The sequence below is a fragment of the Struthio camelus genome, chromosome 1 (assembly GCF_040807025.1).
Source record: "Struthio camelus isolate bStrCam1 chromosome 1, bStrCam1.hap1, whole genome shotgun sequence".
Taxonomy (NCBI): Eukaryota; Metazoa; Chordata; class Aves; order Struthioniformes; family Struthionidae; genus Struthio; species Struthio camelus.
In genome coordinates this window covers 47,883,668-47,897,497 of record NC_090942.1, presented here as the reverse complement: position 1 = coordinate 47,897,497, position 13,830 = coordinate 47,883,668, and the positions used below count along the sequence as shown (strand labels likewise).

Below are 13,830 nucleotides of genomic sequence, written 5' to 3'. Positions count from 1 at the left end.
ATTATATATATTAGTGACTATATAATACAATATTACCAATATTATATCCTAATAATATCTTACAAATTCTGAAATAAAAATATCCCTTATTCCCAGCTGTGGTGATGTGCAGATTATATGCACACCCTAGACCTACAGAGGGAATAATCTGCAAGAAGCGTTAAGCTGTGAACTGCTTGATTTTGTACTGTGCTCTCTAGTTAACAGACATAACAGTGGTGCATCTATTTACTGACTACTCTGCCACACATAATGGCAAACATTTTAACTAAGAAGATTTTTCCTTCAGAACTGATATCCTTTATGAATCAATTGAAACCATAGGGACAGCAGTCTTTGTGCAGTGACATTTAAAAGGCATCATACAGCAGACCGGGATATCAGATTAACACTTACTACATACATTGGGAAACAAATTAGATAATATAACCATTTAATCATATTTTATACCCTGCTGATGACAAGTAGGGTTTCAACAGCCAGGCCCAACAACTTGCACTGATCATCATCCCTCAGAGCAGTAATGAAATCTTTTCTGAAGTAAGCAGCACTGACTTTTCACATTTAAAATGACAGTAAAACCAGCACACTGATTAAAATGGGCCAAACCCTCAATTTTTATTAATTTTAAGTAACAAAGTATTCAATTTAAAGTTATCAACTCCAATACTGGAAGTTTTCCATGGAAAAAAAACATCTTTGAAGGTTACAATAAACACAAGTATTCAAAAAACAGAGATAACTGCTTTCAGTCCACAGTCATTTGTGCATATTCACATAAAAAGCACCTCATAAAATAATGTCATATGGAATTTAAGTACATTTTAAAAACAGCCACAACATAAGAATTTATGTTCTTCACTGACTGAAGTTTCAAGGCCCATTAGCTTCCCCACCTCTCTCAGTTTGTAGGGGGCTTAGGCTTCACAACACTGGACAAAAACAGATGATGAGGAAATACCAAAGACAGATTTCTCTAGATCCAGTTAGTAACTTCTACCCTCTAACTGGAAAGCATTAAAATAATGTTAGTCTTTGAAACCAAGGGGCCTTTTCTGTCCTGTATGTGGATGGGTAAAGCATTCACTGAAAGTAATGAGTAAGGTACCCACTTCAAGACTTCTGCCTCAAAGTAGTATAAACAGTAAAAATAGTATTTCTTCTGTTTCTTTCTCTAACTCTTTGTACCACAAAAGTTTTACACATGGGTCTGAAGGAATTTGGCTATGCGAACAAATTGAGTTATCAGTGTCCCTTAGACGTAATGTCAAACTACTCCAGCACAAAATAAGAGCATGGTAAATTTATTTTTTTTCTTTATTTCTCTAGAGAAAATGTCAGAAATTTTTGAAAGTATACAACTTTAATAGGGTGCTTTATCATATTATTTCCATAATTTCGGATGAAAACTCAAGATGACTTTTTGTATTATTAGGAAAAGATAGCTGAATCACCACCATTTATGTTTCTAGTGTGCTGTAAATTTTTGCTACTTCAGTAAAATATTCTAAATAGACTTCTCCAAGAATGGCATTGCTGGCTGTTAGAGACAGCTTACAAGCATATATTTTATTTGTGAGACAATGAGGATTTAGCATTTTGGTATGTGACATACATCCTATAAGCATGAACTATTATTGCATTTGCACATCTCAACCAGTTCTTATAAGCAAACTCAAACTTGTTTCATGTTTTCCATTTTAACAATTCTTGTACAGTTAATCGACTCTGTATTCCATACCACAAGAACACACAAGCAATTGAAAACACAAAGTATGATAACTTGCTGACAGGTATAAAATACTTTCACTCCCTAAAAAAGCCCACTGAAACCCACGTATAATAAAATAAGTCAAACGTAGTTAACTGAAATTATATATATTGGTAACAATCTAGAATCCAAAAATAACTGATATTCACAGACTTAAAAAGAAACAGCTCTCCACATGCTTTGGAAATCAAAAATTCAATTAACTCAACCAGCTAAATATTCTCTTACATTCAACTAATATTTTTAAGCTTTTGCCTTTTTTTGCCTGTTCCCCATCCTCCGCTGAGCTGTACTGGATGGTCTCGAAATGATATCCGTTCTTTACGAGATGGACCCAAATGTGATCTTTCCGGAGTAGATATATTCTTTTCTAAAATATAAACAAATATGTGAAATTAACAGCAAAACAAAACATTTCATTTCACTGCATTATTTTTAATATAATAATAAGCTATTCATATGTCTAATATGATAGCATAGGCATTACAGAATCACAGAATCACAGAATCATTTAGGTTGGAAGGGACCTCTGGAGATCATCTAGTCCAACCTCCCTGCTCAAGCAGGGTCCTCTAGAGCATATTGCCCAGGATCACATCCAGACGGGTTTTGAATATCTCCAGGGAAGGAGACTCCACTACCTCTCTGGGCAACCTGTTCCAATGCTCTGTCACCCTCACAGGGAAGAAGGTTTTATAATTTTATTTTTTTTTTTATAATTTTTATAATTACGTTTTTTCTCACTCTTTCTAAAAGTAATACAAGTATTTTCACAAGGTAGTATTTTTTAAAATAAAGTATTTATGAAAATAAACAGCAAAATTACTACACGATATTACCATATTTTTAAAAGTGCTACTACCTGCCACTTTGAAAATATTTTCAACAGATACAGAGATACACAGTGCTTTTGACAGTGATATTAGCAATGCCATGCAGTAGAAAGTTTATCTCTTTAACTTGTTATTGCTTTAATATATTAGTCCAAATAAATCAGATATTTCTTTCATGAAAACCCAGTAAAGCTTTCTTCTCCTTAGAGGTTAATATTTCAAACTTTGATGAAAGCTCAACGGTGCCAAAGCAAGTTTAAGAGCACACAGAAATACATGAAATAACCACATTCACTGTCATATATACAGACGCCTGAGTAACTTAGCCAATAGTTTCTACAAAATATTTAAGATAAGTTTTTTAATAGACAAAATAATCAGTAGAGCTGACCAAAGTTACGATATTTATTTCACACAAACCAGCATTTTGCAGTTAGAAATATCTTTCTTGGACATGTCTAATCATGTAAGCATCTGTGGAAGACAACAAACTCAGCAAGAGAATGACATGGTGTGGTGTTCATAATATAGCAGTTTGATAGATATAAAGATGTGTGTGTGTGTGTGTGTGTGTGTGTGTATACACATATGTATATATATATATATATACACATATATACATATATAAGCATGGCATCTGAGTTTACCAAATACATATTTTACAAATGTATTTTGCCATCTATCACAGGAAGACATCACAAATTATTTATTTTTGAAAAATATTTTTGATATTTTAACTTTTTGGCATTTTTTGATAGCTAATTAAATTTTTTAACAATAAATAGTCCCCAAAACTTAAAATAGAAAGCTTAAATAACATCACTGAATATAAGTCGATCTACTAGTACATATAGCATAGCTATATATTTCAAGGAGTAAGACCTTCCCTATTTTCTCATAGATGCTTTTCCATAGTCTAATAGATCTAACTGTCAGGAGCTTTTCCCAACCTGCAGCTCCCTCATTCTAAAGTTATTAATTATGGTAATTGTACCATACTAAATAGTCCTCTCTTTTCACTATTAAGAGCTTTCAAGTATTTTCAACGTAATTCCTGTTTTTTTTCTTTACGGCTCTATGGACGTCAATTATTTTCTCTTCAAATATATAGTTAACTCTAGGTTTACATGATAAAGGTTTAAAATGCTAGTGTCCGGTCTTTATAAGATGCCCATTTTCTTGCTTTTACTTAACTAATTTTCTCTGTTACTTTATTTATTTAAACACTCATCTTTCCATTAATTGTTTTGACTAGGAATCCTAACATATTCACTGAAGGCAGAGACCCTCAGATTAGTAAATTCAGTAGCTAATTTAGTGAAATTAAATAAATAAATCTAATAACACCTAATATGGTAATACTATTAAGCAGGTAGATTGCCTTCTTTTTTAAGTTAAAGAGATTTTCCTAAAATTGCAAATGTTGTTAAACAGCAAAAAGAATTAAGAATGTAGAATATGTTCTTTGTCAAAAAACCAGGAAGCAGCTGTTATATGTTTAAACTGGAAAAGAAGTTTGGGGCTAGTGTATGCCCAGGACTGACCCTCCCATGCCTCCCATGTCATCTTCAAGACTATAGCAGTGATAAAGGTAACACATCAATTATTTAGTTCTGTATTTTGAGGAAATAAATATTTTTATTACATTCATTTAAAAATAGAATAAATATAAATGTCAGAATAAAAACAACATTAAATTTGAAAGTTAGCTTAAAAGGGTTAAAGTCAATTTAGCAAAACCTCCTCCTATTTGCCTAAGCTGGATTCTTTCTGCACTAATAACTTCACTTGTTTTTGAACCTCTCTGTACTGCTAATTTTTATTTTAACGCTGGACTTCAGAAATCTGTAAATGTAGGGTTTCTTGCTCTCCACTTACAACCATATGATATTCTTTTTTACGGGATATATTGCCCTTTCATTACTATGAAATGTATACTATTATTTAATCAAAAAAAAAGACTTGCTGTAATTTGTTACAAGATACTTGTGAAAAGTCTTTATAAATTACTGATATATCTTTGCATTTTGGCAGAATGACAGCCATGTCTGCTACAGCATGAACTGTGCTTGTCTAAACTTCACGGTCAAAAGTTTACAGATTTTTTTTCAATTTTTAAATTATAATTGATTTCCGTATTGTTTAGAAGGTAGCAAAATATTTTGTAAACAAAAGGTAGCAACTTATTAACTTTGAGTGCATATAAACTGACAAAACAATGCTCTGTAAGTCTGTGAGAACCATCACTCAGAATTTGTAGACCCTGTGGTCTCAATAATAGGGCAGGATAACTTCCTCAGCCTGAAGATATTTTTGCAAGTTCCTAGATAATCTAAAAGTGTAGACTCTCCGCTCCCTTGAATTCAGGTTTAACAAATCAGAGAAGATGTTCCAAAAGTCTGACAGTTATGGCTCTCTTTTTCTTTTTCCAGCCTGAAGTGCTGGTTAGACTTCCTAGGGTGCACTTTACCATACAATAGCGATCTAAAGCATAGACTACTTTGTATTCTTTCTTTCCATTCTTCACACGGTCCTTCAACACTTTCAACCACATAAAATAAAACTTGTAGGGAATGGGCAACTAATTTAGAATGAAAGTCAGGTTTGTTACAAAGTGTAAAGACTGCAAATCACTCCCTTTGTGCGTCCCATCTTCCCATCTCTGAAATGGGCTTAATGTTGCTGGATCTTCTGATAAAGTACTTTAATGTCTACTAAATATTACTAAGAGATAGGTATTATTACTAGGATTGCTGTTCCAGTTACCAGTCCTACTACAGTGATGAAAGACAGAATTGGTATGAAGAATCAACAGCATTATCTTCCCTAAGGATGAATTCTCAAACACAGATTCGGGTCACACTGGCATAGAAGCTGAGTTATGTTGTTGCAAACGCTTGTGTTGACAACAGGTCTAATTCTGCATTATTAAAATAGCAATCTAGGTAAATTTTTCCCTTGAGAAATATTCCAATAAAGACAGGTCCAAATCAAATGGTTAGAATTTTGTTTAATTTAAGGGAAACTGGTAAGAGATGACAATGCCATTTTGAATTAAATGATTGAACCTAGAAATGTTCCTTGGGCATATAGCATCACTTACGTTCATTTAATGGTTTTAATAATTCATATGGAAATGAACACCTAAATGAAACCTTATTAAATCTATTCTGCTTACTTATATTTACTTATATATATACTACTTCTTCTTAGAGGTACACGTTTATAACTGCTCAGGGGAAGTTGTGTCATTTTACCATTTCACGGTATTTTTTCTATTAAGAAAAGGGTAGAAATTATAAAAAGTTCCTTCAATGTGCAGCAAATAAAACCAGGGTACACTAAAAATGAGTAATCGCTAGCAAATGAAAGCACTTTGCATTTCTTAAATGTTCTACAAAACATATACCCGAAGTGCTGCAAGGAGAGATATTCAGGTATTATTAAAATATTTAAAATCTCACTGAGGGTCTCTGTGAGATCCCTTAACTGCTGTTCTTCAAAGTGTACTTCCTGATTTTTTTTTCTGAGGGCTTATGGCTCTATCTTACAGTTTTACTAATGATATCTAAATATTTCTATTAGGTGGCATTGCGAACAGTTGCTACAACAAGCTTGGATTTGCAGTATCTCCCTTTTTTTCCCTAAAATGAGAAGTGCTCCTTGCAAATGAGGTATTAGCATATATGATGAAAAAACTCATATTATCAAAAGGTTTTGACTAGCAAAATAAAAGATTACATTTATTGTCTTATTTTGCTATTATATATAACGTGATCTATAAGACATATCTTTCATTTATATGCATATACATGTATATATACATATATACATATTTGCATGTCATTTATTTGTGATTTAAGACTAGTTGTAAGCGCTATTACTATACCTTCATTTCATGTTATATTCCATGAATATATTTGCAATTGGCCTTACTCAAAGGCAATAGCAAACTCACGCTGTCTCAAGCCTGCATCTAAGTATAAATTAGAAGCATTACATTGGTTTTACCCTATGTAGTACTGATATTTTTGACAATCATAATAATAATTACTTTTTATCATTATTGATACAATGATTAAATAGAATCTGGCAAGCGTATTAAGTATAATTTAACATGATATACAGTTATTCTCATACCTACTCATGTGGGAAAAAAATCTTAGCCAAGAAAAGCAAATTAATTTCTGCTATCCCAAACCAGGCTTTGGGAGATTGAAGCTGTAACAATAATTTACTATACTTTAATTGAATTGTAACATTTGACTACGTGAAACTCCAGTATATTTGGAGATATATTCAGATGCTTGTATATACCAAATAACCATTTCTTCTGAATATGTGCTGAAAGCTTGTCTTGGGTTCAGAAACATGCTTTTATTTTCAAGCAGTCACTTTTCTGTTGTTTAATCTGTTTTCTGCTATTGATTTGTTCTGGTCTTTTTTGGTTAAAGCCTGGGTCTTTTAACAAATGTCAAGGTTTACATATCCTCTGTTTTGATAAGTAATGCAATATGTAAAATGCTTTGAATGAAATTCTTGGTATCCAAGAAGAAAAGCTTTGTTAAACAGGTTATGATGGAAATTTTATGATGTATAGTATACGTCATAGGGTATTCATCGATCCATCTAACGTTGTGTGTCTGGATAGATAATTTATTTCAAAGTCCTTACCATATTGTATTACTTAACAGCAAATACAGCTTAAGGAGGCATGGAGAAAAAAAATTCAACATTTTAATGAAAGTGACCAGAACGAATCCTTAGCAGCAAAGCGTTTACATCAATTTAAGCTCGGGAAAGAAGCTAGGTTCAGCAGGTCTGTGAAAAAGGTAAATGCTACAGTCTAAGAAGAGTTGTTTTTTAATATTTTTATTTATGGCCATATTGGAGTCAGAATCATAAATATTTTGGTTTTTGGTTGCGCTGTTTACAATAAAAAATAAGAAGAAATATACATATATATAGTATTGCGACTTTATGGTGTTTTTTGTTTTGTTTTATCTCACACATATTTGAATAGCATTGAGAAGCCTCAGGAGCATCTTATCAGAAATCTCACAAAATCTGTAAGGATATGTCCCCTTTCCATACTGGCATTTGGAGATAAAACATCGTCCTGATTAGAATATTTTTTTTTAAGAAAATGATTAATTTTGATTACAAGTGTCCTTGACTTCAAGTTTGTAGGACTGCAATCTAAACTTAAAACTGTATAGAAACAATTAATTTAAATATTTTTTATTTATGAAACATTGAAGTTATTCTAACCTGATTATGCTGACAATTACATATGTGAAAATTTGAACTCTAACATGTCACTCAGGTATGTTAAGGAATTCACATATATAAGCATTTCCAAGAATGGTGACTTAAGTTATAAATCTTTATTGATGGCATTTCTACAAACCTAAATACAATACTATAGGAAAGATAACATTTCAAAAATGTTTCTGTAAAATGTAGCATTGTCCTAACTACAAACAGGACTTTTAGCACTATAGGTTATTAAAGTACAATACTTATTTTGTTTTCCATCTCCTTATCCATTTCACAAATTTTGACCATTTAGGCTGAATTTCTACATGTCCATTACCTGCCTTTGGCTGAAGATTTCTGAAAGGTCAGTCACTTCTAAGGAAAAAATATGTGAAACATTTATGTTGCCCTTTGCAGAAGAGATTGGAAATCTGTCAAGTAATGGAGTCTTTGCTTTTTTGATCTGTCCAAATTTGATGAAGTATACAACAAACTGTTGTTTCTACATGACTGGAAGAAACTTTCTTGATTTTTCTGGTTATATACCCTAAAACGCCAATCAACATGGAATACTCTTTCCTGTGACACTGCAAGGGGCTAAACAAGACTCTTCCTAAAAATAATGTTGAAGGTCATGCTAGGTCAAGGAACTTAGGAGTCTGCTTGTCATCCACTCTCTGTGTCAGACAGAGCCTAGCTACCAGTAAGCAGGAACCATGGAGAGGATAAGAATCAAATCTCCTATAGGAATGAGACGGAGAGAAAAGGCAGAGGGCTGCAATTAAAACCTAAGAGAGAAATAAGATTGACTTGGAGTTAAGGCAAGATGAACTAGGGCTAATTTAGCAAGCAGATAAAAACAATAACCTGATAGAGCACACAGAAGGGACTAGAATGACTTGACAACTAGACTGATATCGAAAGCAGAGAGAAAAACATTGGGAAGAAGGAAGTTATGAATTAGCAAAAAAGAACCGAGACAGAATAAAGAATTGGGATTAAGTGGCACTAGACGGGCCCTAACTCTCGGAATTTATACGATTAAAAGAAGTGGAAACATAGGTGATGACAAGAAAAGGGAACTGAGAATAAGTAGATCAAGAGTCTGGACTAAAGATCTGCCTAAATAGTACACTAAAACACATTAAATAAACTTGGAAGAGATTTAAACTAGGAGATAATGAAACTGAGAAATACTGGAAATGAATAGTTGGGTACAGTAGGGAATAGGGAGAGAGAGGAAAAAGTAATTAGATAGGGACCTGCAGAAACAGAATAGGACTGACGAGGACTTTGGAAAGGAAATCTAAGAGTGAAAGGGAGAGGAAGCTTAAGCTGGAATAAGAAGTCGAAGAAATAGAAACAAGAATTGATTATGTTATAAAAAAGAATTAGGGAATGCCAGGAGTGAGGAAAAGTCAGTAATGAACCAAAGACAAATTAAAAGAAAAAAAAAAAGAAATTAGGATCATCTTGGGGAAAAATCTGTAGACAAATCTTTTGCCCTCCAGTACAACTCTCTAGCACACCAACATTACCAAGTCTTCCTCTACTCTGATCTGAGAAATATTTCTGAAGCTACCTGACAAATGTCCTCCAGGAAATGATGCCTAATATGGCTATTATTTACTCTTATCTCATATGACAAAGATCCTTATGGTGGGTCTAATGGTTCTAAGGTTCCAAGTGGGTAACTAAGTTACAGGGCATCAATGCCTCAGAACTGAATTTTTCAATTTTTTTTTTACTTACTTTTTCCAAAAAAAACCTCTATAACATTCAGAAACACCCTCTAATAAAATAATATCAGGCTGTAAAATTAAGCATGTAGAACTTAGGAAAAGCCTGAGCTCAATTTCACTACGAATTCTTAGTTATGCTTTCATTGAAGTCTGCAGTGAGGTAGTCTTAATTACGTAACCGCCTTTTTTTTCCCCTAGAGTGAATGGAGCTTTTGTAATGAAGGAAATTGTTTGCAAACCTCCCTTTTCATGTGTTGCTTTTGAAAGTGTGAACTAGACAAGACAGAAGAGTGCAAGAAGTGAAGCTGAGGATGCCTGCTTAGGCAATTTAATATTGCCCTGAATTCGTCTTCTGCCTCCATTTTAAGAATGATATTTGGAAAATCACTTAAACTTTTCTTAAGAACGAACCGTGCATTTCTCCTTTTTTTAGTATCTAATTAGGGTCTCAGCTTTGCGGAAATACCTATCAGTCATAGCAGAGTCAATGGCAGTTGTACTTTCATAACAGTGCTTATAATACTATCCACTTTAAGAGAAACATGTTATAACATAATTTAAAATCAGTATCCCAAAATAGTCAATCTCTACTTTTGCTTTCTGATAAAAATACCCTCTCAGTTTACAGAAATGTTGTAGAAAGGCATTCTTGCCATATTTGTGAAATCCTCAATTGCTACATGAATGAACGTAATAAAAAAGGTCATGGAGAGATTGTTTCCTCAGGCCAGAGTTCGAATAATGTACAATGAATAATGAATAAACAAAGGAATGAAAAGTTTGCAAATAAATACACTGAAATACTTATATATTGTACTCTCTATGTCATTTTTAAGCATTTCAGTTTGTGCACTAAAAGTCAGGAAATGATTGGAAACAGAGAATGAGAATGTATACCATCATAATACATATCCGTAGAGGAAAGGGAAGGAGTAAGCCCCACTGAAATATTTATTTATGATTTTCTAGCTTTGAATTGATTTTGCAATCTCAGTAGTAGTCTCTTTAAAATATCTGTTATGTATAATTCCTTTTCTTTCTCTATGTAGAGATATTGTCTATATTTAATATTAGTATCTGTATATTATTACACTTTTTGAACTATTTTCACAATTCAAAACATATATGATGAAATTACATCAGATAATGTATTATTTTTCTCCTCATCCTGCTAAATTTAATGGAAGCAAGTTCTAAATGCCTTTTGAAATCTGGACTTAAATAATTTTTTAAAGTATGCAATCTCAAAGCGAGTTAAGCTGCATCTTGTAAGTTATCTCGTTCAAAAAGATGAGGAATGTTCTGTTAGATTGTTAACTGTTATAAGAATACATATGCATCTCCATATTCGTTTCATATGATTGACACAATAGTATCTTTCAACTATGATTAACCAGCAAGTAAATGTTCTGCTCCTGTGATATATGTGAAACTTTGCATGCATGAGAACTCTCATTATGCAAAATTACACACAAGTACTTTCCTGTTCAAAATTTTCTTCTTAAACACACTCGCCACAAGCCTGATTTTTAAACCGCTTGAGAAAGGAAATCAATAGGTTTGCTCTGATGAGTCAAGGCTTATATATAAGTTTGTTTCCTTAAATTTCAAATTAATAGCTATAAGTTATTAAGATGGTATACAGCAACAGGAAATACTAGGATATTATATCTGAGACTAGAGGAAAAACAGTAAAAAATGCATTGTTTTCCATGTTAGACACATGTGTCATATTGAAATCTTGGCTACTGACTTTGATTAAGCCAGGATTTCACTTTAGAACTTCACTTTTACCTTCACGATCATAGATTTGAACCTAATTTACACCAATTTTTGAGAGAAGCTCTCTTCTCAAACAGGTAATATTGAGATTAACAGTTCTCCATACCCATAAATAGTGACATCTATGTTGACTTACTTCCATTGCAAACTCAGGACATAAATCTATACTGAAAAGAAATTCATGGAATATACTTCATTTTTTTAGTTTTGTCATGATAAACTGTTGCTTTTTGAATAATATTTCTTCACCTAGTATTACACTTCTATTGTTACTTAAAGCAACTTCTCCCTACTTAAGAAAAAAAATCAATTACTTAATTTACAAAATTCAAGGAATGAGAATTAGACTTACAGAGTAACTTTTTTTTTTTTTGGTGAATTAATCATTCCTACATTTGACAAATCACTTGATTTTGTCAACATACTAACTATTTTGAGGTTTGCAGGGCTATACCTGTGTATATCTATTTGAAACATTACTCCTGTGTTGACCTTGCAGGTTCCAAATAATTTATCCACTTCACAAATAAAGAGGAGGCCCTTTCCCTACCCTAACAGTTAAATATAATGATGCCATTATCCTTTCATCAGCAGATGCATAAACATTATATAAAGGACTATCATGACCATCATTTCTGCAGACAGAAAAATTGATGCATATAGCAGCAAAATGACATTCCTAATATCAACTAAAGATCTAGTGATGGAACTGGAAACAAGCCAAAGCTCCTGAATTTGCAGTCAAATACTTTCTGTGGATAAAATATTGCCCATCAGCAACATTCATTTATCCTACATAAAAAAGTAGGTTTTAGTATCCACATCTGCACATGAACAAATTCCATTGTGCTGTGTGTTTTCACATATAGGACATAAAGTAAAGTTCAATATACTGAATCATGCTTAAAATAACATGAATAGTATTGAATTGATTTATTCATTTCTAGCACAATGATTTATTCTCAATGATTATTTAAAAGAAAGAATTAATATTAATGCCAGATGCAAAATTTGGATATGACACCACATTAACAATATAAACTCCGTCTACCTACACAATAAGCTGGCAGGATATGAGTAAGCTGTAGTTTGAAAGTCCTTAAAGAACCTCAACTTTATATAGAAGTGTGCCAATGCTAAAATACTCACCTCTCTGTAGAATTTTTTGCCTGGGTACAATTCTAACCTAACGTGTTTACGGGGATTCCAGATTGAAGCTATTCTGCATACTTTCAGCAGGTTTAATCAGCTTGTAACTGCTTTCCTCTGAACTTGCAGATATATGCTATGCATTAATGTACAGTGGATTGATAGCTCTGTTTCTGAGGCATATTTTGTCTCTTCTTTGGTAAGGCGTATAAAGGTATCTGAGTGGAAAGAATATTATGTTGAAAGTATGTTCAAAGTAATCAAAGATATTCATGCTTTCCTTCTAGGTATCAAAATCTGCTAAGTTTTAACTGCTTTAGAATTGTAGAACATTTTTTCATCCTCCTTGTGCATCCATTTTCTGAACAAAAATATTTTCATGGTACAGAATAATCTCCCTATCTTTTACTGAACACAGTACAGAGCTATTAACTTTCATATGGTCATCTTGCCAGCTATAGCTTACAGAAGAGATAGCTTTATTCCTAATATTGGGATAACAGTTGTAAATTCTAAGGTAATTTGGGATCAACATTTTACTAATTGAGGAAATTAAGTAATCAGTACTGCAAATATTCTCTACAAATGCATAGCATTTCTACACATTCCTAAGGAGAAAGACTAAATTTTACTGTTATCTTCCAGCAAGTCTGCTAAGCAGATAAATATGGAGGTACTAAAAAAGTACCTCCATATTTGATCTCATGGTAAACATGGTAAATTTCTAATGGAGACTGTATAAGCAAAACTAGCTTCATCCCTTACCCCCAAAGCCCCCAAACAGATCCCCCAAACAGAGAGAGCCTAAAAATGAGACACGAGAGACCACAGAGTCTATAGATCCTAAAAGAATGACAACAGCTATGGAACTGGAAAATGTAGGTAATACTAATGTTGAGGGAAAAGAAGCAGGAGTTTTTTAAAGATGTTAAGCTGTAGTGCTGTTTAAAACAGAGCTGAAGATTTTCTGAGGGACTCTTCATTATCAAAATAAAGGAAAGTAATAAAAAAAAAGAAGGTAGAGAGTTCTTCAAGAGAGAAAAAATATGGCAATTAGCAAAAGAATATCAGTTCAGATAAAAGAATAAAAAGGACAGTAAAAGAAAAGTTACTATTTTCTTGAAGTTCTAAGTCTTTCCTCTGTAAGAAAGGCCTTATTGAACTCCCCAGAGTTTAATAAAGTTACTTAACTCTGCAGAGTAACCGAACTGTAGAGTTGGAATTTATCTGAGAAACAAAATGGATAAATGTTTTGTAATGAAGATAGCATTTAAGAAGGCTGGTTTTAGAAACA

At 32.7% G+C, this 13,830-nt stretch overlaps 1 protein-coding gene across 1 annotated transcript in view; it reads right to left on the bottom strand.

Moving 5' to 3' along the window:
• Nucleotides 1-593: 593 nt before the first annotated feature.
• LRRIQ1 (leucine rich repeats and IQ motif containing 1) overlaps nucleotides 594-13,830 on the bottom strand; it is a 123,056-nt gene continuing 109,819 nt past the window's right edge. Inside the window, exon 27 of the mRNA XM_068936546.1 lies at nucleotides 594-2,141. Coding sequence (XP_068792647.1) covers nucleotides 2,002-2,141 — 140 coding nt within the window. The 3' untranslated portion in view covers nucleotides 594-2,001. The remainder of the gene's footprint in view (nucleotides 2,142-13,830) is intronic.